Genomic DNA, 25,174 nt, shown 5'->3' with positions numbered 1-25,174 from the left:
CCCGCCCCCCCGCCAAGGCTCCATCTCTGCCGGGTCCCCACCACCCCGGTCCTCTCCGTAAGTCTCCGCCCGCCTCGCCCCACCTTGACTTCTGCCTAGGTTCGCGCGGTGAAACCCCGCCTCACCTCCTGCCTGGGAGCTCTCTGCAAGAACCCACTAGCCCTGCCCCCGATCCCGCGGGCCCGCCCTGTTTCTCAGGACCCCGCCCCCCGGCCCGCCTCGGGCCCGCCCAGCACGACAAAGCCCCGCCCCTCAACCCACCCGGTCCCGCCCCTCGGGCCCGCCCAGCACGGCAAAAGCCCCGCCCCTAAGGACCGCCCAGCGTGACAAGTCCCCGCCCCCGGGCCCGCCCCCGCGCCGCCCCAGCCCCGTCCCGCGCCCGCGCCGCCCGTTTCAGGCCGGTTGGCACCCGGCTAATAGCTCCGGCACGTCCGCCGCCCTGGCCGCCCGAGGACCACCCGCCCCGGCCCGCGCGGGTGAGCGGCGGCGCTCCCGCTGCTGTGCGTCCTCGGGTGCCCTCGCACCCTCTCTGGACTGCGCCCGGCCTGAGGGCGTGAGGTCGCGGCGGCCGCGGCGGGGCGTCCCTGGAGGTTCTCGCGGAGCGGAGCCCAGTGGGGGTGCCGGAGCGCCCGGGGTCCTGTGGAGGCCCCGGCGTCTGGGCCGCCGCCGCTGCGGGATGCTCGAGGCTTCCGGTGAGCTGAGGGTGGGAAGGAAGGGGAAGCCAGCCCTGGTGGGGGGCGTCTTCCTGTCCCCCCCCCCCCCCATAAACGTGGGGTGGATTCTGTCCACCTCAGCTTTCCTCCTCCGACCCCGTCTGCCCTCCGCTGAGTCTCCCGGGCTCTGGGTCCCACTGGCTAAGCCTCGCTCGCCCTGAGCCTCGCTTTTCCCCATCCGGTGAATGGGCACTGGCCCGGCTCAGGCTCCCGGGAGCAGCAGAACTGGTTCTGAGCCAGGTCCTCCCACTCGGGGCCTGGGGACACGGTTGGCTCAGATGCCAGCCGTCTTTGCCCTGAGAGGTTCTGAGTTCAGCAGGCGGCCCAGACAGGGAGAGACGCAGAGGAGGGAGGGGGAGCAGGACTGGGATGGGGGACGCCCCAGGTAGAGGGGGAGCCCAGAGGAGGCGCCTGAAGAAGCGTGGACGGTCTGAGAAGTACGAGCTGAGACCAGAACGGTGAGGACGCACTGACCGCGCATGCGGGGAAAGCCCCTCCAGGGGGACAGCCAGCCCAGTGCCCGGAGGCGGGGGGCTGCTGAGTGCTGGTGGCTGCTGTGGGTCCCCTGGGCAGACTCCGATTCCTGGCGTCTAAGGGCAAGGGCCAAGCATGAACTAGAGGGTGGGAAGGTTCCAGGCTCCGTGGGAGGTCTGGGGTCGCCTGCATCTCCTCCGTCAGGGTTAGCTGCCCCGAGACCATGCTCAGACCTCTCTGGGTAGCTTGGCCCTCGTGTCCGTGAGATCTAACATACAGCCCTGGGGCCCCATTTAGTCACTCAGCAAACACTGGTGGAGCACCTCAGAGGGCTGGGTGTGCCGGGCGGGGATTGGGGCAGGAGGGGCGGCAGGAAGACCCCGGAGGACGTGGGTGTGGGCCTCCCAGGAGAGCTGATGGGGGCTGGCGGGGAGCAGCGGCCCGAGGTAGAACCCCTCACCCCAGCGATGGGCCGTAACACGGGAAGACGAGGCGACCTTGGGTTGCTAGCTTGGGAGCTGCTGGGTGCGAGGCTGTCGCAGGTTTGGGGGGCAGCCTGGGCCCCGCCAGGCCTGAGGACGGCCAGAGAAGGACACGTCCGGCGGCTGGAACGTCAGAGCCCTGGGACGGGGCAGAGAAGCGGGCACCGTCCGGGCTGCTGGTGCGACCTGGGGCCCTCTCCCCGCAGCCCCACCAGCATGGGCAGCCTCGCCTACCGAGAGGACCTCGGGGAGGAGAAGAACTCCGGTGCGTGTCCTGGGTCCTGGCGAGGGGGCCGAGGGCCATCACGAAGTGCAGTGGCTGAGGTGGGGACCGAGGAGGCCCAGTGTGGGTGCTCGCCGGCTGACGGCCCCAAAGCCGATGACCGAATGCTAGACTCAGGATTCGGGGCCTGCAGCCTTGGACACCTTGGAGCCCGGTGCTGGGCCCCGGTTTAGCGCTCTGAGGAAGGAGTGGGTGTGAAGGGGTCTCCCAGAGCCTGTTCTCTTCTTGGCCTAGGGACTGGCGCAGGGCGGCGGGACGAGGGGCGCTCCCCCTGAGTTTACTGTGCGTGGGGGGCCGCGGGCCGTCCTGTTTGTTTACCAGCTCCCTGTCCGTGAGCCGAGCGTCCCCAGGGCTGGGTCCCCCCGGGGCCCCTCGGCCCTCCTCTGGGGTGTCGTTAGCCTGTGTTTGCTGCCCTGCGTGATGCCCCGCTCTCTCTGGCTTCAGCGTTCACCTGGGAGCTGGAAGCCAACAGCAGGGACTACAACAGCCAGTTCAAGGAGAAGTCTTTCCTGTGCTGGCAGAGGAGGAAGCATAAGGTGGGCGCCCGGGTCTCTGCCCCCCTCCCCCGCAGCACCCTCCCTGGACTTCAGTCCCCAGGACTGTAGCACCCCCAGCTGGGTGCTGGCGCCCCTCCCCCCTTATCCCACCCCAGTTTGGGTTAAGTTATATTAATATGAAACCTCTAAAGTGTAATATGTTCACGGGGCCCCACCTAAAACCTCTTGCGTGCGCCACGCTTTGGGAAACGCTGAGCTCACGGCTCTGCTCCCCGAGTCTTTGCGCCCAGGACGGGCTCAGTCAACGCTGGCTTAAGGCTTTGCCTCCCTTGGGCGCTCAGTAAAGTCTGGCTCAAGACCTTGCATTCAGTAGATGCTCAATCAATGCTGGTAGCGGCCAGAAGGCGGGGCAGGCGGGCGAGGGGCCTCCCGGCCGGGCAGCAATCCCACGCTGGCTGTCGTTCCAGAGCAATGTCATCCACACGGCCAAGTACAACGTCTTCTCCTTCTTGCCCCTGAACCTGTATGAGCAGTTCCACCGCGTGTCGAACCTCTACTTCCTTTTTATCATCATTCTCCAGGTGTGGAGGGGTCAGCCGCCTGCCCACATTGCCTCCTCCAGGGAGCCCTCCCTGACTACCCTTTGCCCCACGGCTCTGTAGACCCAGGGCAGTTTCACTGTGCATTTGTCTGTGTGGTTTGTGGAGCAAGGTCTGTCCCCCCACGCTCATTGCTGGGTCCCCACTGCATAGCCCACGGCCTGGCACAGAGGAGTCCTCGATGCATGAGGAATTATGGGAGGTGCGTGCGTGGCTCCTTCAGGTCAAGGAGGGCACGCCCCCCCCCCCCCGCCCCCGTCAGGATGGACAGCTTCAGACATACCACCTTTGGCCCCAGCCCTTTGAGCTAAACCCAGAGGGCAAGGAGGAATCAGGGGTCAAAGCGCGTTCTCAGGACCTGTGGGGGCCCTTCCCACTGCCTGGGCCGTCTGGGTGGGGCACGAGGGGGGCCGGCATCCAGCCTGGACACCTTCCTCTCTCGGTGGGTGGGCAGTTTCCAGGGAACCCTGACCCAGCGTCTCATTCTGTTCCGAGTAAAGATCCAGTAAACGTTTATTGAGCACCTACTATGTGCTGGGCACTGGGGACCCAGCAGTGGCCCTGACGCGTGTTTTCAGGTGCCTCGGGCAGGCAGGGGTGACATCAAACCATGTGGTAGGGACCAGTGATGGGGACCGGGGCCAGAGGGACAGGAGGGTGGTTGTCCCAAGGTCTGGGGGGAGAGGGGCCTGGCCCTGGGCTGGGGTGGTCAGCAGGTGGACACGGGATGCCAGGCTGTAAGGCTGGGTGTGCCGGGTGGGAGGGCAGCGGGAGGCGGGCAGGGTGGTGCCTGGGGGGGCGGCCGGCATGACCCGCCCTCCACGTCAGGGCCTCCCCGAGATCTCCACGCTGCCCTGGTTCACTCTTTTTGTCCCGCTCATCTGCCTCCTCGTCATCCGGGCCACCCGAGATCTGGTGGACGACATCGTAAGTGGCCGGGGTGCCTGGCGAGTGGAGGGGGCCGGCTGGGTCCTCAGAGCCCTGGGTGTGGGGGGTGCTGGGCTGTGTGGTAGGTCGCATGAGAGGCCGCCAGGGGCGTGGTGTGGGCAGGCAGAATCTGCCTTCCTGCCCAGCAGCCCCTCCCCCCGGGGTGGCGTGGGGGCCCGGCTGGGGGCAGGGCCGTCCCTCTGACCCGCTCCCCTGTCAGCCCAGGGGCGACACAGAAGCGACAGAATCATCAACAACAGGCCTTGCCAGACCCTGGTGGGGAAGAGGTGAGGCCTTGTGGCCCCGTGTATGTGTGGGGTCCGTCCCGGGGCAAGAGGCCCCCAGCACGGCTTGCCGGGATCGGGGACAGGCCAGGGAGGAGTGCCTCGCAGAGGGCCCGGAAACTTCTGTGTTCCTGGACATCCTGGCTGAGGCTGACAGCGGCCCAGCCGGCACTGCTTAAGCGCCTGCTGTCTACCAAGGCCGGGACGGGCCCTGTGATGGGGGTTCAGCTGAAGACGGGGGCGGGGAAGATCTGAAAGGGCCTGGGGAACCAGGAAGGCCGGACCTCCAGGAGGACCGGGGGCGGGCGGCCAGGACCTGCAGACTGGAAGCCCCGCTCTCCCGGCTGGGGTGGCCAAGGCTGGGCCTGGGAGGGACCCCCCTCACTGCCACCCCCGCCCCTGCAGCTTCCTGTGGAGAAAGTGGGAGGACCTGTATGTGGGAGATGTGGTCTGCCTGCACAAAGACAACATCGTCCCGGTGAGCTGGTGGTCGACCGCAGGGCGGGGCGGGCTGCCTCCTGCTTGCCTTCTTCCTGTGTCCCCCCTGAGCAATGCTGTTGCCCCCCACCCCTCCCAACCCCAGGCCGACTTACTCCTGCTGGCCAGCACCGAGCCCAGCAGTTTGTGCTACGTGGAAACTGCAGACATCGATGGGTGAGCCGTGGGCCATCACTAGGGGTCTGGGGCTCTGGACGCAAGAACTTCCCCAGCGGCCGAAGAGTTAGGTCATTCGCCCCGGGAACGGTGGCGGGGTGCCTGCGAGCCAGCTGGGCCAAAAGGTTAGGCCAGAGCAAGGGACCTACGTTTGTGCCGACATTTCTGGAGGCCCTCGTGTGCGCCAGCCTGAGCGTGAGAAGGCCTAGGGCGTGGCCTCAGCCCTGTGGCAAAAACGCTGTGCGTCCTTGGGCGAGGCCCTCTCCCTCTCTGGGCCTCGGCGTTCTGGTCGGCAGCCGGCACACCGTCGGTGCTTAGCAAGAGTGTCTGAGGGACTCTGGGAAGGGCTGCGGGTGCCTTGCCCTGGTACCGTCCATCCATCCCTTCACCTGCTCCCCATCTCATCACCAGGGAGACCAACCTGAAGTTCAGGCAGGCCCCGCCGGTCACCCACCACGAGCTGACCAGTATAAGGAAGATGGCATCCTTCCAAGGTGAGAGGCAGCAAGCAGGGAACAGCAGACACCCCTGCCCCGTGTGGGCCTGCCCCTCTGGGCAGCGGGTGCAAAACTTCCCCACCTCGCTGGGTTTGGGGGCGTGGCAATGGGGTGTCTAGGGGGCGTTGGGGGTCGGGATTCATGTTTCACGGCCCCTCAATCAACGAGACTTTTGGGACATTCTCTGTATTGTTACGATACGCAGGGCAGCATCTTATCAGGCTTTACATTTTATTTATGAAACACGACCGCTTCGAGTCAAACAGTTTTGGTGGTTTAATTGAAAAGGCGGCCTGCGTACATGGGCTCGCGATTCACCTGCACGGTGGCCCAGCAAGGGGACTTTATTTTTTCCTGTCTTGTTGCAAAGGCAGGCTGCTCTGATTGGTTCGGGAGCCGAATCTCTGTCCTGAGCCACAGCCTCTTCGCTCCTGACATCCACGCACCGGCTGCATGTCTGATATCTGGGGAAAAGCCTCGCTCGTGGGGAGGGTGGCTGCACGTGTCCCCACCGCTCCCTCTAGGCCCTGACCTGACGGAGCGGTGCTGGAAGGCATGGCCCCATTTTTCAGAGGAGGAGACTGGGGTCACAGAGGTGGCAGGAGGTGTGGGCTTGCTCCCTGCCAGGGTCCCGGTCCACACCCCATGGCCATTTTAACCCTGCGCTGGTCCAGCCTTTCATCCTGCCTTGATTTGCTTGAACACGAGCGGGACTGGTGGTGGGAAGGACCTCTCCCACCACCTTCTGGAAAACGACAGTGCCTGCATTTGTCCCCTGTGGCTTCAGGGAGTCGGATGTTGGTGTCCCTTCCTTCTTTCCCTCCTTACACATTTATTGAGCACCTGCTGGGGGCCAGGCGCGAGGCTGGGCCCCGGGGCCTCAGCGTCACCAAGACCAGGCTGGCACCTACCCCCACAGAGCTCAGGTTGATGATGTCGTCCCAGGGTTGTAACCATGGGGAAGGGGGCTCAGGGAGGGAGGGCTTCTCTGAGGAGGTTGAGTCCGGGAGGCCGGGGGCCGCGCACCCAAGACCCCTGTGGCTGGAAGGGGCCGGCTCTGGAGCAGGAGGAGGCTGCCTGGGGGTGGTGCAGGGGTGAGCGGGGCCGGAGTGGGGCAGGGCGGGCCCCGTGCGAGTGGCTGGGGCCGGAGGGGGACAGCGGTGTCCCCCCCCCCCCACCCCAACTCAGAAAGGGCAGGCCGAGCCCCCCCCCACAACGAGCCTGTGGCTACCTGACCTCCCCCCCACGTGGCCCCCAGGCAAGGTGGTGTGTGAGGAACCCAACAGCAGGTTGCACCACTTTGTGGGGTGCCTGGAGTGGAACGGCAGGAAGCACCCCCTGGACATCGGCAACGTGCTCCTGCGCGGCTGCAAGGTCCGGAACACGGACACCTGCTACGGGCTGGTCATCTACGCCGGTGCGGCCCGGGGCGGCCCGGGGCGGGGGGGCGGGGTGCAGGCCAGGAGGACGGGCAGGCGACAAGCAGACGCAAACCCCACAGGTTTTGACACCAAGATCATGAGGAACTGTGGCAAGATCCATCTGAAGAGAAGCAGGATAGACCGTCTGCTGAACAGGCTGGTGGCCCTGGTGAGGCGCCCAAGGCCCCCGCCGTCCTCTTCCGGGCCTCCGTTTCCCTCCTGTGCAAAAGCGCGTGCGTCCTGATCCTCAGACGGGTCTGTGGGCCGGAGGATCTCTTGTTAGGTTGAGGGCCAAGTAGTGACGTCCTCGTGGCCCCAACTCTGACGCCTTCCAGGCCCGCAGGAGATAGTAAGATGGCCTGCGCTCAACTTAGGCAGCTTGCGGGTTTTGCCCGATTAGTTCTCTTTTCTGAAGTTATTGTAATAATAATTGAAACAACAGCAGCTCAAGAGGCCGACAAAGAGCCTGCAAGTTCCCCTCCCCGGGTACGCACCCCCCCCCCCCGCCCAGCGCCCCTGCCCTGGGGACCCACCCCCGCAGCGCCCCTGCCCGGGGGACCCGGCCCGCCCACCCGTCCCCACTGAGTGCCCCTGTCGGTGAGTCCCCGGGGCGCCCCTGTGTCACCCGGGGTCACCCGCGTGCCCACCACTTGCCTTCCAGATCTTTCTGTCCCTGGTGCTGATCTCTGTGGCCTTGAGCTTGGGCTTCTGGTCCAAGGTGAAGGAGTTCAAGGCCAAGCACCACTACGTCTCCCCGAGGCACGTGCAGAGCGTGGCCGCCGAGACCTTCCTCACCTTCTGGGGCTTCTTCATCCTGCTCAGCGTCATGGTGCCCATGGCCATGTTCATCATGTGAGACCCTGGCCGGCTCCCCCCCCCTGCCCCGCCCCTTCCTGCCCGGCTCCCCCCGCCCCTTCCTGCCCTCCCCTCAGGAGCGGGGGCGGAGCTGTGACCAGGAGTGTGTCGCAGGGTCGAGTTCATCTACCTGGGCAACAGCATGTTCATCAACTGGGACGTACACATGTACTACGCGCCACAGGACGTGCCCGCCAAGGCCCGCAGCACCAGCCTCAACGACCAGCTGGGCCAGGTGGGGTACGTGTTCTCGGACAAGACGGGCACGCTCACGCAGAACGTCATGACCTTCAAGAAGTGCTGCATCGCCGGCATCGTCTACGGTGGGTCCCACCCCGCGGGTCCCGGGGACGCCGGCCCCACGCCCTGTGCTTCCGGGCCACGGAACTGTGGCCGCGCGGCATCGTCCCACGTTGCCCACAGAGCGATACTGTGGGCCTCTCGGCTCACCCGGCCCCGGTCGAGACTCGGGTCGGCCGTTGCCCCGCGACGGCAGCCTGCGTGTGGACGCGGGCCGTGGGGTGTCAGCGTCTACACGTGTCACGGAATAGGATTCTTTCGGTTTTCACAGACAGACCTCTCCTTGGGGACGCTGAATGTGCAATTTCTTTATTTTATTTTTTTAAGTTTATGTATTTTTGCGAGGCAGGGGAGGGAGAACAAGTGGGGTGGGGCTGCAGAGAGAGAGAGAGAGAGAGAGAGAGAGAGAATCCCAAGCAGGCTCAGCACTGTCAGCACAGAGCCCAACACGGGCCCGAACTCACGACCTGTGAGATCACAACCTGAGCCAAAATGGAGAGTCGGACGCTTACCCGACCGGGCCAGTCCTGAATTTGGAATTTCATTAACATTTTCACGTGGCACAAGATGATCGTCTTTCAATGTTTTCCCAGACATTTAGAAATCTGAGAAACTCTCTCTCTCTCTCTCTTTTAAATGTTTATTTAATTTTGAGAGAGAGAGAGAGAGAGAGAGCAGGGGAGGATGAGAGAGAGAGGGAGACACAGAATCGGAAGCAGGCTCCAGGCTCCGAGCCGTCAACACAGAGCCCGACGTGGGGCTCGAACTCATGAACCGTGAGATCATGATCTGAGCCGAAGTCGGACACTCAACCGAATGAGCCACTCAGGCGCCCCTCTCTCTGTCTTTTTAAAAAATATGTATTTATTTTTAAGAGAGCGAAAGCAGAGGAGGGGTGGGGCGAGGGGGACAGAAGATCTGAAGTGGGCCTCGCGCTGGCAGCACAGGGCCCGATGTGGGATTTGAACTCACAAACCACGGGATCGTGACCTGAACTGAGGGCAGGTGCTCGACCAACTGAGCCACCCAGGCGCCCCAGAAATGTGGAAACCATTCTTGGCTCGCAGACCACGCAAAAAGTGGTGGGGCAGGGTCCTCTTGGCCATCATAAAGTGGGGGACGTGGTTTTGGCCAGGACGTGACAGAGCACCCACCGGGGTAGTAACGGGAAGACGGAAATGGGCCCGTGCCCTCTGGTAAAGCCCACCCCACCCTCAGCCGGGGTCTCAGGGGCGATAGGGAGCAGCAGGGCCTGTGGCAAGCAGCATCGGCCCCAGGCCAGGTCTTCTGATGTTTCTAGAAGGGCTGTGGACCCGGTGTGTGTGTGTGTGTGTGTGTGTGTGTGTGTGTGTGTCATCACCCCAATCTTTCAACGTAGGCAGGCAGGTCCAAGTTGTGAAAAGACACCGTGAAGAGATCAAACAAAACGCCTGCATGAGGCTGGGCTCCACCCCGGCCATGCTGCTGGGACCTCTGGAAGCCATGTCACTCTTTTCTCTCCTTCGTGCAGAAGGCAAAGCTGTGGCCAGGGGGGGTCCTTGGTTGTTGGGGTGTCGGGTCCAGAGGCCCAGGCCCACTTGTCTGGCCGTCTCCAGTGGCCCTGGGAAGCCTGCCAGTGGGGGTGGGGGGGGGTGTGGGCGCTGCGGGATCCCCGTGGGCGCAGCGGCTAAGGCCTGAAGCTGGGTCTTTCCCCAGGCCCCGACGATGAGGAGGAGGCCCCATGTAAGGTGAGCCTCGGCCGCCCTGCAGCACGGGATAGGGGTGGGGGCGAGCAGGGGCCCACCCAGAGCCGGCCTGTCCCCTCCCAACCCCTCAGGGGAACCCCTACCTCTGGAACAAATTTGCCGACGGGAAGTTCCCTTACCGGAACGCGGAGCTCCTGCGAGCCGTTCGGGGCCGCACGGACGAGGCGGTGAGGGAGTTCTGGCGTCTGCTGGCCATCTGTCACACTGTGATGGTCCAGGAGAAAGACCGTGAGTGCGCCCACCTCCTTTTCCCCGCCTGGGGCGGTGCTCCGGCCCTGGGGCTCCCGAGACGGTCCAGCCCACTCCCCAGGGCTCCCTTCCTTGGGCTTGGAGGGTGCTTCGGCCCTGTCCCAAGCCCCACCTCTTCTGGGCCTAGGGGTGTCCAGGCCCGAGGCTCGAGATCTGTTGCTGTGGGAAGCGGGGGGCCCTTCGGACCGGGGTCCACGCACCTACCTCCCTTTGCCGGGCTTAGAGCTTGTACCAGCCCGAGAGACCACCGTCCTGTGAACGTCTGGTTTCCTCCTTTGCGCTCTGGAGACGGGTGGCGGTCCCGATGGAGGAAAGCTCTCGGGGGACACGCCCGCCCCAGCCGCGGTTCCCTCCCCCAGCAGACCAGCCGGTGTACCAGGCGGCATCCCCGGACGAGGAGGCGCTGGTCACGGCGGCCCGGAATTTTGGCTACGTGTTCGTGGCGCGCACGCAGGACAGCATCACGGTGATGGAGCTGGGGGACAAACGGGTGTATCAGGTCCTGGCCATGATGGACTTCAACAGCATGCGGAAGCGCATGTCGGTGCTGGGTGAGTGCTCGCGCCCCGCGCGGGGGGTGGGCGGGCAGGCGAGAGTGTGTGTGGGCAGCCTGGCCTCTCCCTCTGCAGTCCGAAACCCCGAGGGCGCCATCTACCTCTACACCAAAGGCGCCGACGTGGTCATCTTTGAGCGCTTGAGCAAGAAAGGCATGACAGAGTGGACCACGGAGGAGGCCTTGGCTGTGAGTCCCTGCTGGGTGGGGGGGGGGGGCGGGGAGGCTGTTGGGGTAAGGCAGGGGGTGAGGGGCAGGGAGAGGCGGGCAGAGGAGGAGAGTGTGCAGAGAAGTGGCAGGCACCCAGGCTGGCCACGTGCAGTTGTCCAGGTTGTGTGCGGTACGGACATTCCAAAGCCCAGGGATCAGGGGAAGGGTCAGGGGCTGTCGGGGTCCCGGGGAAGGGTCTGGCCGGGCTGTGCTGAGGGTCTTGAGGAACAGTTAGAAATGGCCATGCAAAGCCGAAGCAAAGGGAGGGGGTTCCCGACAAGAGGAAGGGCAGGTGCAGAGGTGTGGAGGCAGGACAGAGCTGGGTACGGGGTGGGGGTGGGGGGCTGAGCCAGAGCAGCCCCCCTGGGGGTGGGGGGCAAGGTTCGGGGACCCCAAGCAGGGAGCAGGGCCGGAAGAGTGTCAGGGAGGCAGAGTGGCGACGGGGTGGTGCCAGGGCCCCCCCCACCCGGCCCCCAGTCCTTTGCCGAGGAGACCCTGCGGACCCTGTGCCTGGCCTACAAGAGGGTGGACGAGGACACGTACGAGGAGTGGCGCCAGCGGCACCGGGAAGCCAGCCTGCGGCTGCAGAACCGGGCCCACGCCCTGCACCAGGTGTACGAGGAGATGGAGAAAGGCCTGCAGGTGGGCGGAGCGCGGAGGGGCCGGGCCGGGCGCCCCGCCTCTGCCAGGGCGCTGACCACCCCCCCACCCCCCCGGCCCCGCCCCCAGCTGCTGGGAGCCACAGCCATCGAGGACAGACTCCAGGACGGCGTCTGCGACACCATCCAGTGTCTCAAGCAGGGGAACATCAAAGTGTGGGTACTCACAGGGGATAAGCAAGGTGGGTCCCCGGGGCGCCGAGAGAAGGGGGATGGGTGGGAGAGCGCCCCTCACCTGCCCGGACAGGCCACCGCCCTCCTGTCCCATTTGTCCGGGCTCGGCGTTGCCCTCCGCGTCAAGCCGGGAAGGGAGGAACGGGCACGATTAATGCTGGGGTCCCCCCGACACCTCCATCGGGCGGGCTGGCCCTGTGCCGAGGCTTCCTGAGTGGCCGGGATGCCCCTGTGTGACAGGTGGGCGGAGCCGGGCTCAGAGGGCTGGGAGCAGGCGCTGGAGGTTACCCAGTGACTCGGGGGCAAAGTGGCGTGGGCCCGCCGGTCCCTTGGTCCTGGAGCCCCGAATCTCCTCCACTGCCCTGTGGGTTCTTTGTGGCCCCCGAGGCCGCATTAGGACTTACGTGGGCACCAGGCACATGCACACAAAATACTTAAAATGACGTCTTGCAGCTGCGTTGGGATCAAGACAAATATCCGAGCTGGATCACAGTCATTATCATTATGTTTTCTTCTGATTTTAAAAGAAATTAAGTCATTTGTGTGGGTTCCAAGAAGGGCCCATGGGGTCTAGGCATGCTATGCCCAATGACCTCTTGGCCCCGCGCCCCACCCTCCCTTCGTCCAGGAGCCCAGCCCCGGCCACGCACCAAAGCGGAGCCCCCTTTGCTCAGAGCGGCAGCCAAAAAACTCAGGGCTGGCTGCCATTGGCCGGCCTGAGTCACGGGCCCTCTTCTGAACCAATCCCCGTGGCCAGGGGGAGGGGCATGCTGATGCGGTTGTGGGGGCCCGGGGCCACGCAGCAGGGTGGGCGTGGCCCCCAAGGGGCGCTGAGCTGGGCTGGTTTGCAGAGACGGCGGTGAACATCGGTTTTGCCTGCCAGCTGCTGTCGGAGAACATGCTCATTCTGGAGGAGAAGGAGATCACGTAAGAAGTCGGGGTGCGGGCGGGCGGGCGAGCCGGGGATGGGGAGGGGGCCGCACCCACGGCATACGAGCGGCCCCGGGGGGTCTGCGGAGTGCCCGAAGCCGCTGCCCGGTGGGGCTCCCGGAGGGGGGGGGACCCCGGCACAACGAGGCAGGGGCGTGGGGGGGGGGGCGGGAGGCTGTGCCCTGCGGCTGCTGACCCGCCCCCCCCCCCCTCCCCTGCAGTCGGATCCTGGAGGCCTACTGGGGGAGCAACGACGGCCTGCTGGCCGGCCAGGGCCTCCTGCAGAGCCGCTTCCTGCAGCAGACCAAGGTGGCCATGGTCATCAACGGGGAGTTCCTGGTCAGTGTCCGCTCGGGGCCACGGCAGCGCCCCTGGTGTAGGGCAGGGGGCTGGGAGGCGCACCGGCCGCGGGAGCTGCTGGACGGGGCGAGGCGGAAGGGGCCGGAGCAGGGGAGGGGCGGGTCGCGGTCAAGTCCTGCCTGGCTTGGGCCCGCGGGGCCTTGCCCGGAGCGGAGGGGTGCAGGGTGACGCGCCCCCGCCGCGCCCCGCCCCCGCCGGCCAGGACCAGCTGCTGCTGTCCCTGCGCAAGGAGCCGCGGGCGCTGGTGCGCGACGAGGACGTGGACGTGGACGTGGAGGAGGCCTGGCAGGAGCGCGGCGAGCGGACGACGGACTTCCTGCGCGCCCAGAGGGTGTCCCTGATGTGGCGGACCCTCGGGATCCAGCTGAGGGGCACGGGGCTGGGGCCGCGGGTCAAGGACTCCGGCGCCCGCGACGGCCCCGAGGTGCGGCGCGAGCGGGCCTTCGTGGAGCTGGCCGCCCGTTGCCAAGCGGTCATCTGCTGCCGCGTGACGCCCAAGCAGAAGGCTCTGATCGTGGCGCTGGTCAAGAAATACCAGCGCGCGGTGACCCTGGCCATCGGGGACGGCGCCAACGACGTCAACATGATCAAGAGTGCGTGGCGGGGCGGCAGGGGGGCGGCGGCGGGGTGGGGGTGGGGGTGGGGGGAGGAGAGCCAGGGCTGACCGGCCGCGCGCGCGCCCGCGCGCGCGTTCCCGCAGCCGCGGACGTCGGCGTGGGGCTGGCGGGCCCGGAGGGCATGCAGGCGGTTCAGAACAGCGACTACGCCCTGGCCCAGTTCTGCTTCCTGAAGCGCCTGCTGCTGGTGCACGGCCGCTGGTCCTACGTGCGGGTGTGCAAGTTCCTTCGCTACTTCGTGTACAAGACGCTGGCCAGCATGATGGCGCAGGTCTGGTTCGCCTTCTACAGCGGCTTCACCGCCCAGGTGCGCGGCCACGCGCGCCGGGCGAGGGAGGAGGGGTCCTGCCCCCGCTCTGTGCCCAAGGTCTCCGGGGATGCTTGGCGCGTCGGAGCTTTGAAGCCGGGGGTGGGGGTGGGGGTGGGGGCAGGTGCTCCAAAGTCCTTCCTTCGAGGGGAGAAGAGGAGGATTTGAGCCACTGAGGGGTTGGGGGAGTGTGTGTGTGGGGGGGGGGGGGGGCTGGGTCCCTGACCGCAAGACTCTAGAGCTTTGGAAGGGCAGTTTTCCCTGCGGGCCAGGAAGCTGTCTCAAAATAGACGGCCCCGAGAGAGGGAAGGAGCTCCCTGTCCCCCAAACCCCAGCGTGTGAGAGGGAGCTTTACCGGGGGCGCCGTAGGTCAGTAGATACTGCTTGGCTGCCCCACTGTTTTGTTTACAGGTATTTGTTCGATGTTTCTGTAAGCTGGAATGTTCTTAATTTGCTTTTGGGATTGCTCCCACCAGCAGGTGTATGGAGACAAACTTTGCTGGTCTGTTGGTTGGTTCTAGCAGCTTCCTTGTGGATCCTTGGGGAGTTTCTGCATATAGGATTGTGTCCTCTGCAAAGAGAAAGTCTTACTTCTTGCTTTTCTTCCTTCCTTTTTCTTCCTTCCTTCCTTCCTTCCTTCCTTCCTTCCTTCCTTTCTTTTATAATTTTTTAAGGTTTATTTATTTTTGAGAGAGAGAGAGAGAGCGCGGGCAGGGGAGGAGCAGAGAGAGAGGGAGACACAGAATCCGAAGCAGGCTCCAGGCTCCGAGCTGTCAGCACAGAGCCCGACACGGGGCTCAAACCCGCGAACCGTGGGATCGTGACCTGAGCCGAAGTCGGACGCTTAACCGACGGAGCCCCGCAGGCACCTCACTTCTCCCTTTTCTGTTCGAGTAACATTTATTTCCTCTTCTTAAGGAAATTGCTCTGGCTAGGACTTCCAGTCCAGTGTTGAACGCAGGCTTCCTCTTTTGCTCTGGATCTTTGTGGGGGGCGGCGTTCAGTTTTTCCACATTTGTCCCTTCTCCTCTGTGTATTTTTTCAGTACCGACGCCTGTCCGTGTAGACTCGCGGATATTACTTTCTTGTATATTTTGTCGCGGGCATCGTCCCCGATTTGTCCTTTTGACGTGCACCTGGTCTTTTCCGACTACACCCCCTCTTTCTGGTGCTACCAGAACTGCCCCGCTCATTTTGTACTTTCCCTGCCCCGACCCTGCAATCAGCGGGTTCCATGAGGAGCCCTGGCTCTTGGTAGTTAGACGCCAAGATCTAAGTGCTTGGTGTGCTCATCGGTCCCGGGATGCTACAGGATTACTCTCTCAGTTGACAAGAGCCGGGAAGTGGACACATGTTAACCTCGTAGAGAGGCACATCCGTCGCCATGTCTTGTCTGTATCTATCCCTCTGTCTTTGTGAATACTGGAAACGGAGTCCACAGCAGTATGTTTGAGTCCAGTCCCACGGGACCGGGCTCAGCTTAGCCTTTTCCGCGGACCCGCTTTGTGATTCTTTTCTGCCCCAGTGACAACCTTGATTCTCGTAAAATGTTTGGTTGTTACTTATGCGTTCAGTTGCAGCACGCGCATGAAGCGGGTTTTGGAACTGAAGCCCTTATTCTGTCACCTGGATTGGATTTGTCATTAGGGGGGCTGCTTGTCCCTGAGGGCTCTTCCACGCGGTGATCCCCCGAGACCGGGAACGGCCAGCAAACACATTCTCTAGCCGTTCCCCCCCCCGCCCCCGTAGTTCCGCATCGCAGCCATCCAGCTAAAACAAGGACTCAAAGGCGAAGTTTGGAAACAATCAGACTACGTTTTCCCCTCTGCCTTGTTCTCTTCCGGCCTTTATCAAGCCTCCTGTGACCCATCCCTGGCCTTAGCACCAACCTTCATCGTGCCTTGACTTCCCAGCTCACCTGGCATCCTCCCCAGGGGGTCCAGCCAGCTTGGGTGGGTCTCCTCGGGTAAAGACACGTTTCTGTTTCTGGCCATTTGGCTCCTGAAGGCTGACCACGTTCTCCCTCCCCCTCCCGTGCCAGCCTCTGTACGAAGGCTGGTTCCTGGCACTCTTCAACCTGCTGTTCAGCACACTCCCGGTCCTCTACATTGGTCTCTTCGAGCAGGTGAGCCAGTCAAGGCCTCGCTTCCTCCTCTCCGGTAGACGCCCCTGTCTCTGCCCTACGTTCCTCCCCCTGGGGGCCGGGAGCGGGGCTGGGGTCGTCCCCCACGGGCCACCGGGTCCCAAGAGCCTGCCCCTCCCCCCTGTGCCCCACCCCCAGGACGTGAGTGCCGAGCGGAGTCTGGAGCTGCCCCAGCTCTACATCGCAGGCCAGAAGGACGAGCTCTTTAACTACTGGGTCTTTCTCCAGGCCCTTGCCCATGGCACGGCCACCTCCCTGGTCAACTTCTTCGTGACCCTGTGGGTCAGCCACGACTCGGCCGGGCCCACCAGCTTCAGTGACTATCAGTCTTTCTCTGTGGTCGTGGCCCTGTCGAGCCTGCTGTCCATCACCATGGAGGTAGGCGGGGCCACCGGCCTGTCTCCCCCCCAGTGGGGCCTTGGACGTGAGCCACCGAGATGTCACTGCTCAGGTGACCCTGCCAAGGGCCTGCTGTTCGTGGGCCCTGGGGACTCAGCCCCCACCCCCCTCCATGAGCCCTGCCCTGAGCCTCCTGCCACCACCCTGGCTTGCTCTTCTCTCCCTGCTCAGGCCATACTCATCATCAAGTACTGGACGGTCCTGTCTGTGCTGGCCATATTCCTCAGCTTCTGCTTCTACGTGGTCGTCACTTGGGGCTGCCAGAGTTTCTGGCTCTTCCAAATCTCCCCTGAGAACTTCCCGTTCCTGTGTGAGCCCCCAGCAGGGGATGGGGTGGCGGGCCCTGGGGACGGGTGCATCCATGCCACAATGTCCGCTTCGTGCCTCTGTGAGCCTCTGTCTTCTCGGCTGTGTGTGTGTGTGTGTGTGGGGGGGGGTCCCGTGCAGGGGGAATCGGTGCCTTTTGGGAATCTGCACAAAGGTGTCCGGGGGTGGAGGGAGAGGGCGGAGAAGTGGGTGACGGGAGGAGGGGCCACCAAGCAGGCTCAGGGGAGGCTCCACCCCGGGCCGGGCTGTGACCCTGTCTTGTCCCCAGATGCTGACCGCAATGTGCTGTCCCACCCCTCCATCCTGCTGGTGATCCTGCTGAATGTGTCACTAAACACCCTGCCTACACTGGCCCTGCGTGTCATTTACCAAGCCCTCGAGAAGCCGCGCCCCAAGGTGAGGGCTGGGGTCCCCATCGCACATTCCCGGGACCCCACCAGGCAGAGCCTGTGCCCGGAGCAGACACTCCCGGACATGCGGGGCTGGGGGTGCTGGGAATGGAGACCCAGGTGCGTGGCCAGTGCCCTCAGGGGGACCAAATGACAGGCCCCAGGCTCCCCAGGGAAAACCACCCCTTCCTAGGGTGGAGCTGGCCAGGAGCACGACGAGGCGCACTCCAGCATCACCGGACTCCTGCCCAGATGACTGGGGCTTGGGGGTCGAGATGACAGAGAAACCAGGAAATGGCCTAGGGAAGAGAAGGGACTTAGAAACAACCCTGGGTCCATGTGTGGATGAAGCGTAAACACAACGTGTCCCTCCACACGCTGGAATCTTGTTCAGCCTGAGAAAGTTAGGACATCCTGCCACCATGTGGACGGACCCGGAGGACACCGTGCGCAGTGACAGGAGCCGGACACAGAAGGACACGTCCCGCGTGACCCCACGCACAGGGGGTCCCCAGAGGAGTCCCGTCCACAGAGACAGAGAGTGGATGGTGGGAGCCAGGGGCGGGGAGTCCGTGCTTCATGGGGACAGGGTCTCAGTCTGGGGAGATGGAAAGTTCTGGAGACGGATGGAGGGTGGGCGCCCGACGGTGTGAGTGCGCCTGATGCCGCTGAGCTGTGTGCTTGGAGACGGTTAAATCGGTACATCTCGTGTTACGTGCGTTCTGCTACCGTGCAAAAAGGCGTGCGTGGGAACTTAGGGGCTCACATGACCCTAAGAACCCAGAAGGGCAGGCTGCAGCCGGGATGGGCCCCAGAAGTGACTGGAATAGCGACCAAACATGGCCATAAACCAGCCGTCTTCTGCCACACAGGCGGGACACCTGGCTGTCCCCGGCTCACCTCGCCTGGCTTTGCCACCAGAGGGCACCCGAGGCACCTGGTGGCGGCTGGTCCAGAGTGGGGTGCCGGGGAAGGAATCTGATGGGTTGGCGCAAAGTCAGCCTGGGAGGGGACTCTAACCGGCTCTGCTCAGGGAGGGAAGGCCTGGTCGGTGGGTGGTGGCCAAGGAGGGGCTCTGACTGCCCCCACCGGCAGCAGGGACCTGAGGGCAGTGGGCACGGCGTGCGAGCCTGCTGACCGCCGCTTTCCTCTCGGCCGGGAAGGAGGTGGAGGAGGCCCCGAGCGAGGACATCACAGCGGTGGAACCTGCGCCCTACCTCCGCCGGGAGTCGCGCCGGCGGCGCTCCAGCTACGCCTTCTCCCACCGCGAGGGCTACGCGGAGCTCATCACGCAGGGCACGATTCTGCGCAGGGCGCCGGGGGTCGACAACGACATGCTGATGGGCCAGATAATCCCGTGCCACGAAGAGCTGTCCCCGAGCATCCAGGAGTCCCCCCGGTGCTCCAGGAAGATGTCGCTCCTGGGGAAGACGGGGCACCAGCACCGGGGCAAGGTGTCCTCGAGGGACGGGGGACGAGCAGCCCGCCGTCCTCAGATCCCCGGCTCCCCGCGGGAGCTGGCGGTCCGGGGCGTCCCAGGAGACGTTGCGGGGGGAGCGGGAGGAGTCACGGTGGTCGAGGGGGAGGGCGCCGGGGCCGTCGGGGTTCCCCCGCCCCCCCAGCAGCCCGCGGACGAGGGGGGCAAGGTGTCCCCCGTGGGGTGACTGCCCGTGCCCGGGGAGGGCGCAGTGGCGCCCGAGGCGGCGGGGCAGCCCCTCCCCGCCCCCCGACCCCCGAAGAGCAGTGACCCGCCCCGCGTCGCACCCGCCCGCGGGCCTGCGCGGCCTTCCCCGGGGGACTAGGCTCCACGTCCCTTTCTGTTGCTAATAAACCAGGGTCCACCTTCCCCAGGGCTGCGCCAGGCTCGTTCCTTCCTGCCCCTGTCACATCCGCGGTCCCGCGACCGGCTTTCCCGCTAAAACCCCGAACACCGACCTCTAGTGGCCCAGGCGGGATTTGCAGGAGGAGCCCCGCCGCCGCCCCGGGGCGGGGGTGGGGGGGAGCGGGGGCTTCCACGCCCTCGGGGTTGGGGGTGCTCCGTGGACCCGCGAGCGTCCGGCCCCAGGCAGCCTCGTCCCCAAGCAGGTGTCTTCCCCTCTGCTTCGGGGCGCGTCCCCACAGGGCGGCTGTGGGGGGGGGGGCGGCCCAAAGACAGACTTCCTCCCCTCCCCGCTCCCCACACCTCCCCTCCCTGCCGCCGACACACACATCCAGGTGAGTGAGTACAAAATAATTTATTGGAGAAAAACAAAACAACAAATCCAGCACAGCAGTGGTTAACAATGACGATGATTTTTTTTTTTTTTTTTTAACTTTTAAGCCTGTCACCTGAGGGTGGGAGGGACAGGGCTTCTGTTCCCTCTAGCATCTAGCATCGGGGAGGGGGGGGAAGTTTGGATGACGTAGGTGGTGCCCCCCCCCCCCAAAGCCGCCCCAGTGTCCAGTCTTGATTAAACACTCAGGGCCAAGCGGCCTCTTGGTCCTCCCTCACCCCTGGCTGAAGAGAAGGCCCCCCCAAAACCAGCCCTCTGGGGGGGGGGGGGTTGTCTGCCAGGACCACAGTGGGGAGCCGGGACCGAGGGGCAGGTGTGGTTTACTCTGGGAAATGGCCCACGTTCCAGCCGGCGCTGGGCTGGGTAGGGGGAGCCCTGGACTGTGTGTGCCGCACCCCTGCCCTCTGATCTGGGGCCTCGGGTCCTTGGGGTGAACCTCCCTTCACTACCCCAAGCCCCCTTCCCCGGCTGTCTTGGGAGGCGGGCTCTGCCCCCGTGTGAGCTCAGCCCAAGTGGAGTCACAGGCAGGGGTGCAGCCCCAGAGCCCGCTTTCACGATTTTTGGGGGGCCTCTCTGTTCTCTAGGGTCCCGACGTGGGCTGGGAGGGAGGGCTCCACAGATGTGCACCCCCCCCCCATTTCAGGCCGGAGGGAAGGGGGCTGAGGAGGCTGAGGGTGTGGGAGGAGTCCGGCTGGGGGCCTGCCTGGGGGCAGCGGGTGTCTCGAGAGGGCCCTTCGGATATCAGAAGTTGGGGTACACCCCGGCCCCGCTCCCCCTGGGCGACAAGACTCGAATTGGCTGATTGTCTCTCTCCTGTGAACAAGACACTTGGGAATTCATGCTAGCGTGAAACCAGCCGGGCTGGGGGAGGGGGCAGCGACACCCTCCTGCGCCTGAGAACCAGGAGCAGGAGGCCCAGGACCCCCCCCCCCTCGGCTGGCACGGGCAGGTGGCATGTGGGCAGCGGGAGGTGGAGACGGGGGTCTGGGGGTCCGCTGCCTCCTCCACCTTCCCGTCCCCCTGAGGCCTCGTCCCCCTCCCGCCACTGGACACAGATCCTTAGAAAGGGGAAAACGAACACAGAGCAGCGCGAAGAAGCCCCGACCGAACCCGAACTCGGCACGAAACACAACCATGCGACACGGAATCTTGGGGCCCTGAGCGGCCCCCCCACCCCCCGCCCCACCCCGAGCACAGTAGGTCATGCATCAAATCAAATTCCACTGTCTTTTTTTTTTTTTTCATTTTTCTTCCTTTTTTTTTTTTTTTTTCTTAAAGTACATTTGAACACAGGACACATAGAATAATAAATACTCTTATAAGACATGACTCCAGAAAACGAGAAACAACACACCAGAGAGAAGAAAGGTGCACCTTCTCTCTTCCTGCCTTTCCTAAAGGACTCGTTTGAGTAAGAAATCTGTAAACGCCGGTCTGCGCTCTCCGCCTCCCGCGCTCGCTGCCTTGCCCTTGGCCTCTGACCGCCCGGCTCTCACTGCCCTGACATTCAATATGTCTCCCACGGAACTCTTCAAAGAAACGACATACCATCGTCTGCAAAATTATAATTTAACGGTATAAAGCTTCAAGTCACGTATTCCAAAAACTAGCTAAGGATTTTTTTTTTTATCACATAAACTATACATTAAATATTTTGAGGTATTTCAGAGAAAATTGTCAAAGGCTCGAAGGAGCTGTGCTGGATACGTCATTCCCTGCGTGGAGAATGGTCTTTGGTGACAAAAGCTGGGCGTCAGGGGGAGGGTGGGGTGAGGGCCCGCTGGAGGGGGGGGCTACTACGGAGCTGGTGTGTGTGTGTGTGTGTGTGTGTGTGTTTGAAAGGGACCCTGGAATCTGGGGCTGCTTCTGTGACCCGGGGCACGTGGGACTTGACCCGATCTGACCACAGGTCACCGTAGTGAGAAAGTTCCACAATCCGAATGGTCCCGAGCCGGTTCCTAACGTTCCAACAGGGGACAAAACAGAGACCTCTGGCCTCTGATCCTTGCTTGAGCAAATGACTTGCCCAGCACAGAGTGTGGGAGAAGCCCTGTCCCCTGCCAGCAGGAGGTCTGTCCAGTGGGGCCCAGGTGATAGTGGGCACAGAAGGAAGGGGTCACGTCCACCCAGACTCCAGTGCCCAGCGCCACCACGGAAAGGACAGCGGTGTGCGCGTGTGCGTGCCTGCGTGCGTGTGTGTGCGCGTGAGCGTGTGAGCGTGTGCGCGTTTGGGGGGACGGTTGCTGAGCGGGGACAAGGACTCAGGATTCTGCCCCAACACCCAAAGGTTCTAGAAGCATCACTCGAATCAGTTGCTTCAAAAGCCGGGAGAATAGTGAGTCGATAAGGACAAGAGAACATTTCACACACATCTTTGGCTCCAGAAAAAGGCACTCATCGACCTCAGTATCCTCTCTCCCTCCTTCTTCTCTTCTCCCTGTCTCCCTCTCGCTCTCCCTCTCTCTCTCTGCCTCTCTCTCTCTCCATCTCCCTCTCTCTCTCCTTCTCTCTCTCCCTCTCTCTCCTTGTCTCACTCCCTCTCTCTCCTTGTCTCACTGCCTCTCTTTCTCTCCATCTCCCTCTCTCTCCTTGTCTCACTCCCTCTCTCTGTCTCTCTCTCTCATTGCTAGGGAGCGGGGCGCACCTGAGGGCACACCTGGTCCCAGGCGGGGCATTTCAGCGTCCAGCACAGGTCCTTGGGGGGAATCTTTGGTATCAGGCGTGATTTATCCAATCACAGACAAGAACGTTTGAGTGAGGTAGCCTTTACCTGGGGGGGGGGGGGGGGGGCATTTCACTAGAAATGTCTTTTGCATTCTCAAGGGGGGAGGGGGTGACTACCTCCCTGGGAGGCAGTGGACGCGCCGGGGTTTGGGGGGCGAGGTTCCTTCTAGCCTCCAGGTCTTGAACCGTGGGGAGTGGGGTTCTTGGGATCCAGCTGCCGGCCAGCCTTGGAGGTCACCTTGGAGGTCACCAGGAAGGGAAGAGAGACGAGCTGGGGGTGGGGGTGGGGGTGGGGGGCTCATCTTCATTTCTGACCCTTCCTTCCCCCTTGTCTGTCATTTTTTTTTCTTTTTGGCAAAAAAAGGAGCAGGCAGGACCCCACCTTCCTCAGCATCGGCTTCAGCTCCTTGGAGAGAGAGTCGCGAGCGCGGGCTCGCCCCCTGCCTCCCCTGCAGGCCCGGCGCCGCCCGGCGGGGATTCCGTGCGTGCGGGTGTCTCCTCCGTGGAATCGTTTTTTTTTTTTTTTTTTTTTTTCCTGTTTCCCGGGGTCTGTCTCTCCCTGCGTGTCATCAAGGTGCCGAAAGGTAAAGTGAACTGGCGGGGGGTGGGGCGCCGGGGAGGGGAGGCGTCTGGAATGTACCCGCATGTTTGAGCTCGGCGGCCCCTCCGGGCTGGGACGGGGTGGGGGAGGGCGCCCGCCCATGGGCGCCGGCGGCCCCCGCTGCTGCGACCCCTCCCCAGACGTTAAGGCAGGCGATTCTTGGCACAAGGAACCCCGGCCGCCGGGAGGGGGTGTGGGCCGAGCAGCGGGGTTCTCGGCTGGGGGGGCGGTTCTGCCGGCGGAGGGGGCTGGTCTCGGTGCGGGTGGGGGGGCGGGGGGCGGGGGGGGCGGGGAGGACCCAGCCCCACGGGCTTTTGGCGACTCGGGGAGGGGCGGGGTCCGGGGCGGGGTCGGTGGGAGGACGGCTGGGGAGGGGGGGGCTCCGCCGGGCCTCCCCGCGTGGGGGGCGGGGGCCGGGGAAGGAGGGGGGGCTTATTCTTCGAATTCCTTCTGTTCAATACCCGGTTTATTCTAGTATGTGCTTCTTGACCCGCTTTGGGGGACGCCGCCGCGAGCCCTGGTTTTCCTCCGCGGCCCTCGGGGCGCTGGGGCGGGGGGGGGGGAGTGGGGGGGGGCGCGGCGGGCTCCCTTGGGCCTGGAGGGGGCGGGGCGCAGGGCGGAGGGGCCCTTCTTGTGCACGGCGTCCCCCCCTCCCCGGGGCGGGGCACCCCTCCAGCGCCCCCCCCCCGCCCCTCCCCCCGCCGGGGCTCAGGCCTTGGAGAAGGTGGCGGCGGCGCCGGCGGGGCCCGCGGGGGCGGCGCCCGGCTCCTCGGCCCAGCGGTTCATGCAGCGGCGCCGCGCGTTCATGAAGAAGTTGCTGACGGTGTTGAGCTCCAGGCCGAGCTGCTGCGAGATGGTGACCTGCATCTCCTTGGACGGCCGCTTGTTCTCCTTGAAGATGGCGATGAGCGTGCGCCGCTGCAGGTCGGTGAACACCAGCCGCTGCTTCTTGGGCTGCAGCGCGCGCTCCTTCTGCTGCTCCTGCTCCTTGCGTTTGCAGGCTGTGTTCGCGGGCCGGCGCGGCGGGGACAGACAGGGGACGCGGGTCAGCTCGGCTCGCAGGGGAGGGGGCCGCGCGGGCCTCGTCCCCGCCCCCCGCACCACGGCTCTGGCCCCCCCCCCCCCCCCCGCGAGGGCTCGGACCCCTCACCCCCCAGGGCTCTGACACCCCCTCCTCCACCCCCCCCCCCCGCTAGGACCCCTCCCCCAGGGCTCTGACACCCCCTCCTCCCCCCCCCCCCCCCGCTAGGACCCTTTCCCCCCAGGGCTCGGTCCCCTCCTCCCAGGGCTCGGTTCCCTACCCCCCAGAGCTTGGACCCCTCTCTCCCAGGGCTCTGACACCCCCTCCCCCCCCCCCCCGCTCGGAGCCCCCCCCAGGGCTCGGTTCCCTACTCCCCAGGGCTCAGAACCCTCTCCCCCAGGGCTGGGACCCCTTCCCCCCATGGCTCGGACCCCCCCCCCAGGATCGGACCCCTCTCCTCCCCCCCCCCCAGCTCGGACCCCCCCCCAGGGCTCGGACCCCTCCCCCCAGGGCTCTAACAACGCCCCCCCGCCCCCCCCCCGCTCAGACCCCCCCCAGGGCTCCGTTCCCTACTCCCCAGGGCTCGGACCCTTCTTCCCCAGGGCTCGGACCCCTCTCCCCCAGGGCTTGGACCCCTCCCCTGGGGCTCGGACCCCCCCCCAGATCTCAGAACCCCCCCCCCAAGAACATGGACAGTGCGGAAGCCCCCAGGGCTCCTACCCTCAACCCCCACCCTGAGAGCCCGGACAGTAGGGAAGCCCCCAGAGCATGGACATCCCCCCACCCCCAGAGCAGGGACAGTGGGGAAAAGACCTGAAAAGGCCACAGGTGAGCTGTGGCGGTTGGAAGAAGCTGTTAATGACTAGGTCCTCGGGTGTGTCCCGATCTCCCGGGACCTCCCTGGCATGCTGGGGCAACCCGGGTCTCAGAAGGGAGGGTCTGTGCCTCCCTCCCAGGGCGGTCCTCTCAGGCCGGGTCAGCTGAGGGACCCTGTGGCAGGCTGACGTTGACGTAGCCCTGACTCTGATACCTAAGCACCCCCTCCCCCAAGAGTCGCCGAGGCCCAGACTCCGCCTCCCTGAAGTGCCCTCGGGATCCTCTGGAACCGGGAGGACCTAAGGGGGCTATGCAGGTCGGACACCCCTGCTCGGAGCAGGGAGAAGGCTGCAGGAGGCCACCCCGGCCCCGTGGCTGCTGGAGCAGGACCCAAAGCCCGAGCTCCAAAGTGGGCCCCTCCCGTCAATGCGGTGGGGCCAGTGGGCGGAAGCGAAGAGGGGGCCGCCAGCGTGGGCTCCCTCCCTCCAGGGGCTGCAGCTCAGAATCTCAGTTTCTCTGCCATGTACCCCTCGGGGCTGCAGGAGGTGGAGGGCCCGCCGGTCCTGCCTCCCCACCCAACTCCTCACCCCTGCGACTCCATCACCTTCGTAAGTGCAAGTGTGGGCACAGGCTATCCTGGCAGATAGATCCCCCGCTCCCAGCTCCGGGCCCCCTGGCCCACTGGGACCAC

General features: G+C 64.6%; 2 protein-coding genes across 10 annotated transcripts in view; one reads left to right on the top strand and one right to left on the bottom strand.

The window, feature by feature from the left end:
• Positions 1-371: 371 nt before the first annotated feature.
• ATP8B3 (ATPase phospholipid transporting 8B3) lies at positions 372-18,894 on the top strand. Of its 9 annotated transcripts, none has more exons than XM_078443697.2 (28): positions 372-692; positions 1,876-1,934; positions 2,397-2,488; positions 2,917-3,030; positions 3,877-3,975; positions 4,201-4,262; positions 4,665-4,737; positions 4,843-4,913; positions 5,325-5,407; positions 6,669-6,827; positions 6,912-7,060; positions 7,493-7,683; positions 7,801-8,009; positions 9,682-9,713; positions 9,803-9,959; positions 10,340-10,531; positions 10,610-10,722; positions 11,221-11,355; positions 11,473-11,584; positions 12,428-12,503; positions 12,728-12,845; positions 13,069-13,459; positions 13,567-13,790; positions 15,832-15,915; positions 16,072-16,311; positions 16,504-16,642; positions 16,928-17,055; positions 18,212-18,894. In XM_078443697.2, exons 2-28 carry the CDS (start codon positions 1,886-1,888, stop codon positions 18,710-18,712), a joined length of 3,993 nt encoding a protein of 1,330 aa, XP_078299823.2. In that variant the 5' UTR covers positions 372-692; positions 1,876-1,885; the 3' UTR covers positions 18,713-18,894. The 9 variants fall into 9 exon arrangements, with proteins under 9 accessions (XP_078299823.2, XP_078299822.2, XP_078299824.2 ...); XM_078443696.2 differs by having other exon boundaries at positions 11,221-11,385; positions 13,096-13,459; XM_078443698.2 differs by having other exon boundaries at positions 11,221-11,385; positions 13,567-13,754.
• Positions 18,895-23,354: 4,460 nt separating this feature from the next.
• ONECUT3 (one cut homeobox 3) overlaps positions 23,355-25,174 on the bottom strand; it is an 18,256-nt gene continuing 16,436 nt past the window's right edge. The window contains exon 2 of the mRNA XM_081790767.1: positions 23,355-23,647. Within this exon, the coding sequence (XP_081646893.1) occupies positions 23,355-23,647 (293 nt within the window). The remainder of the gene's footprint in view (positions 23,648-25,174) is intronic.

The sequence above is a fragment of the Panthera onca genome, chromosome A2, assembly GCF_046562875.1.
Source record: "Panthera onca isolate mPanOnc1 chromosome A2, mPanOnc1 haplotype 2, whole genome shotgun sequence".
Lineage (NCBI taxonomy): Eukaryota > Metazoa > Chordata > Mammalia > Carnivora > Felidae > Panthera > Panthera onca.
This window is presented reverse-complemented; position numbering and strand designations above follow the sequence as displayed.

Bases quoted from the DNA above. Each gene is read 5' to 3' on its own strand.
- ATP8B3 (XM_078443694.2), top strand. From the start codon at position 1,886: ATGGGCAGCCTCGCCTACCGAGAGGACCTCGGGGAGGAGAAGAACTCC. The intron at 3,976-4,200 runs GTAAGTGGCCGG...CTGTCAGCCCAG, and splicing joins GAGATCTGGTGGACGACATC to GGGCGACACAGAAGCGACAG. The intron at 11,386-11,472 runs GTGGGCGGAGCG...CCCCGCCCCCAG, and splicing joins AGATGGAGAAAGGCCTGCAG to CTGCTGGGAGCCACAGCCAT.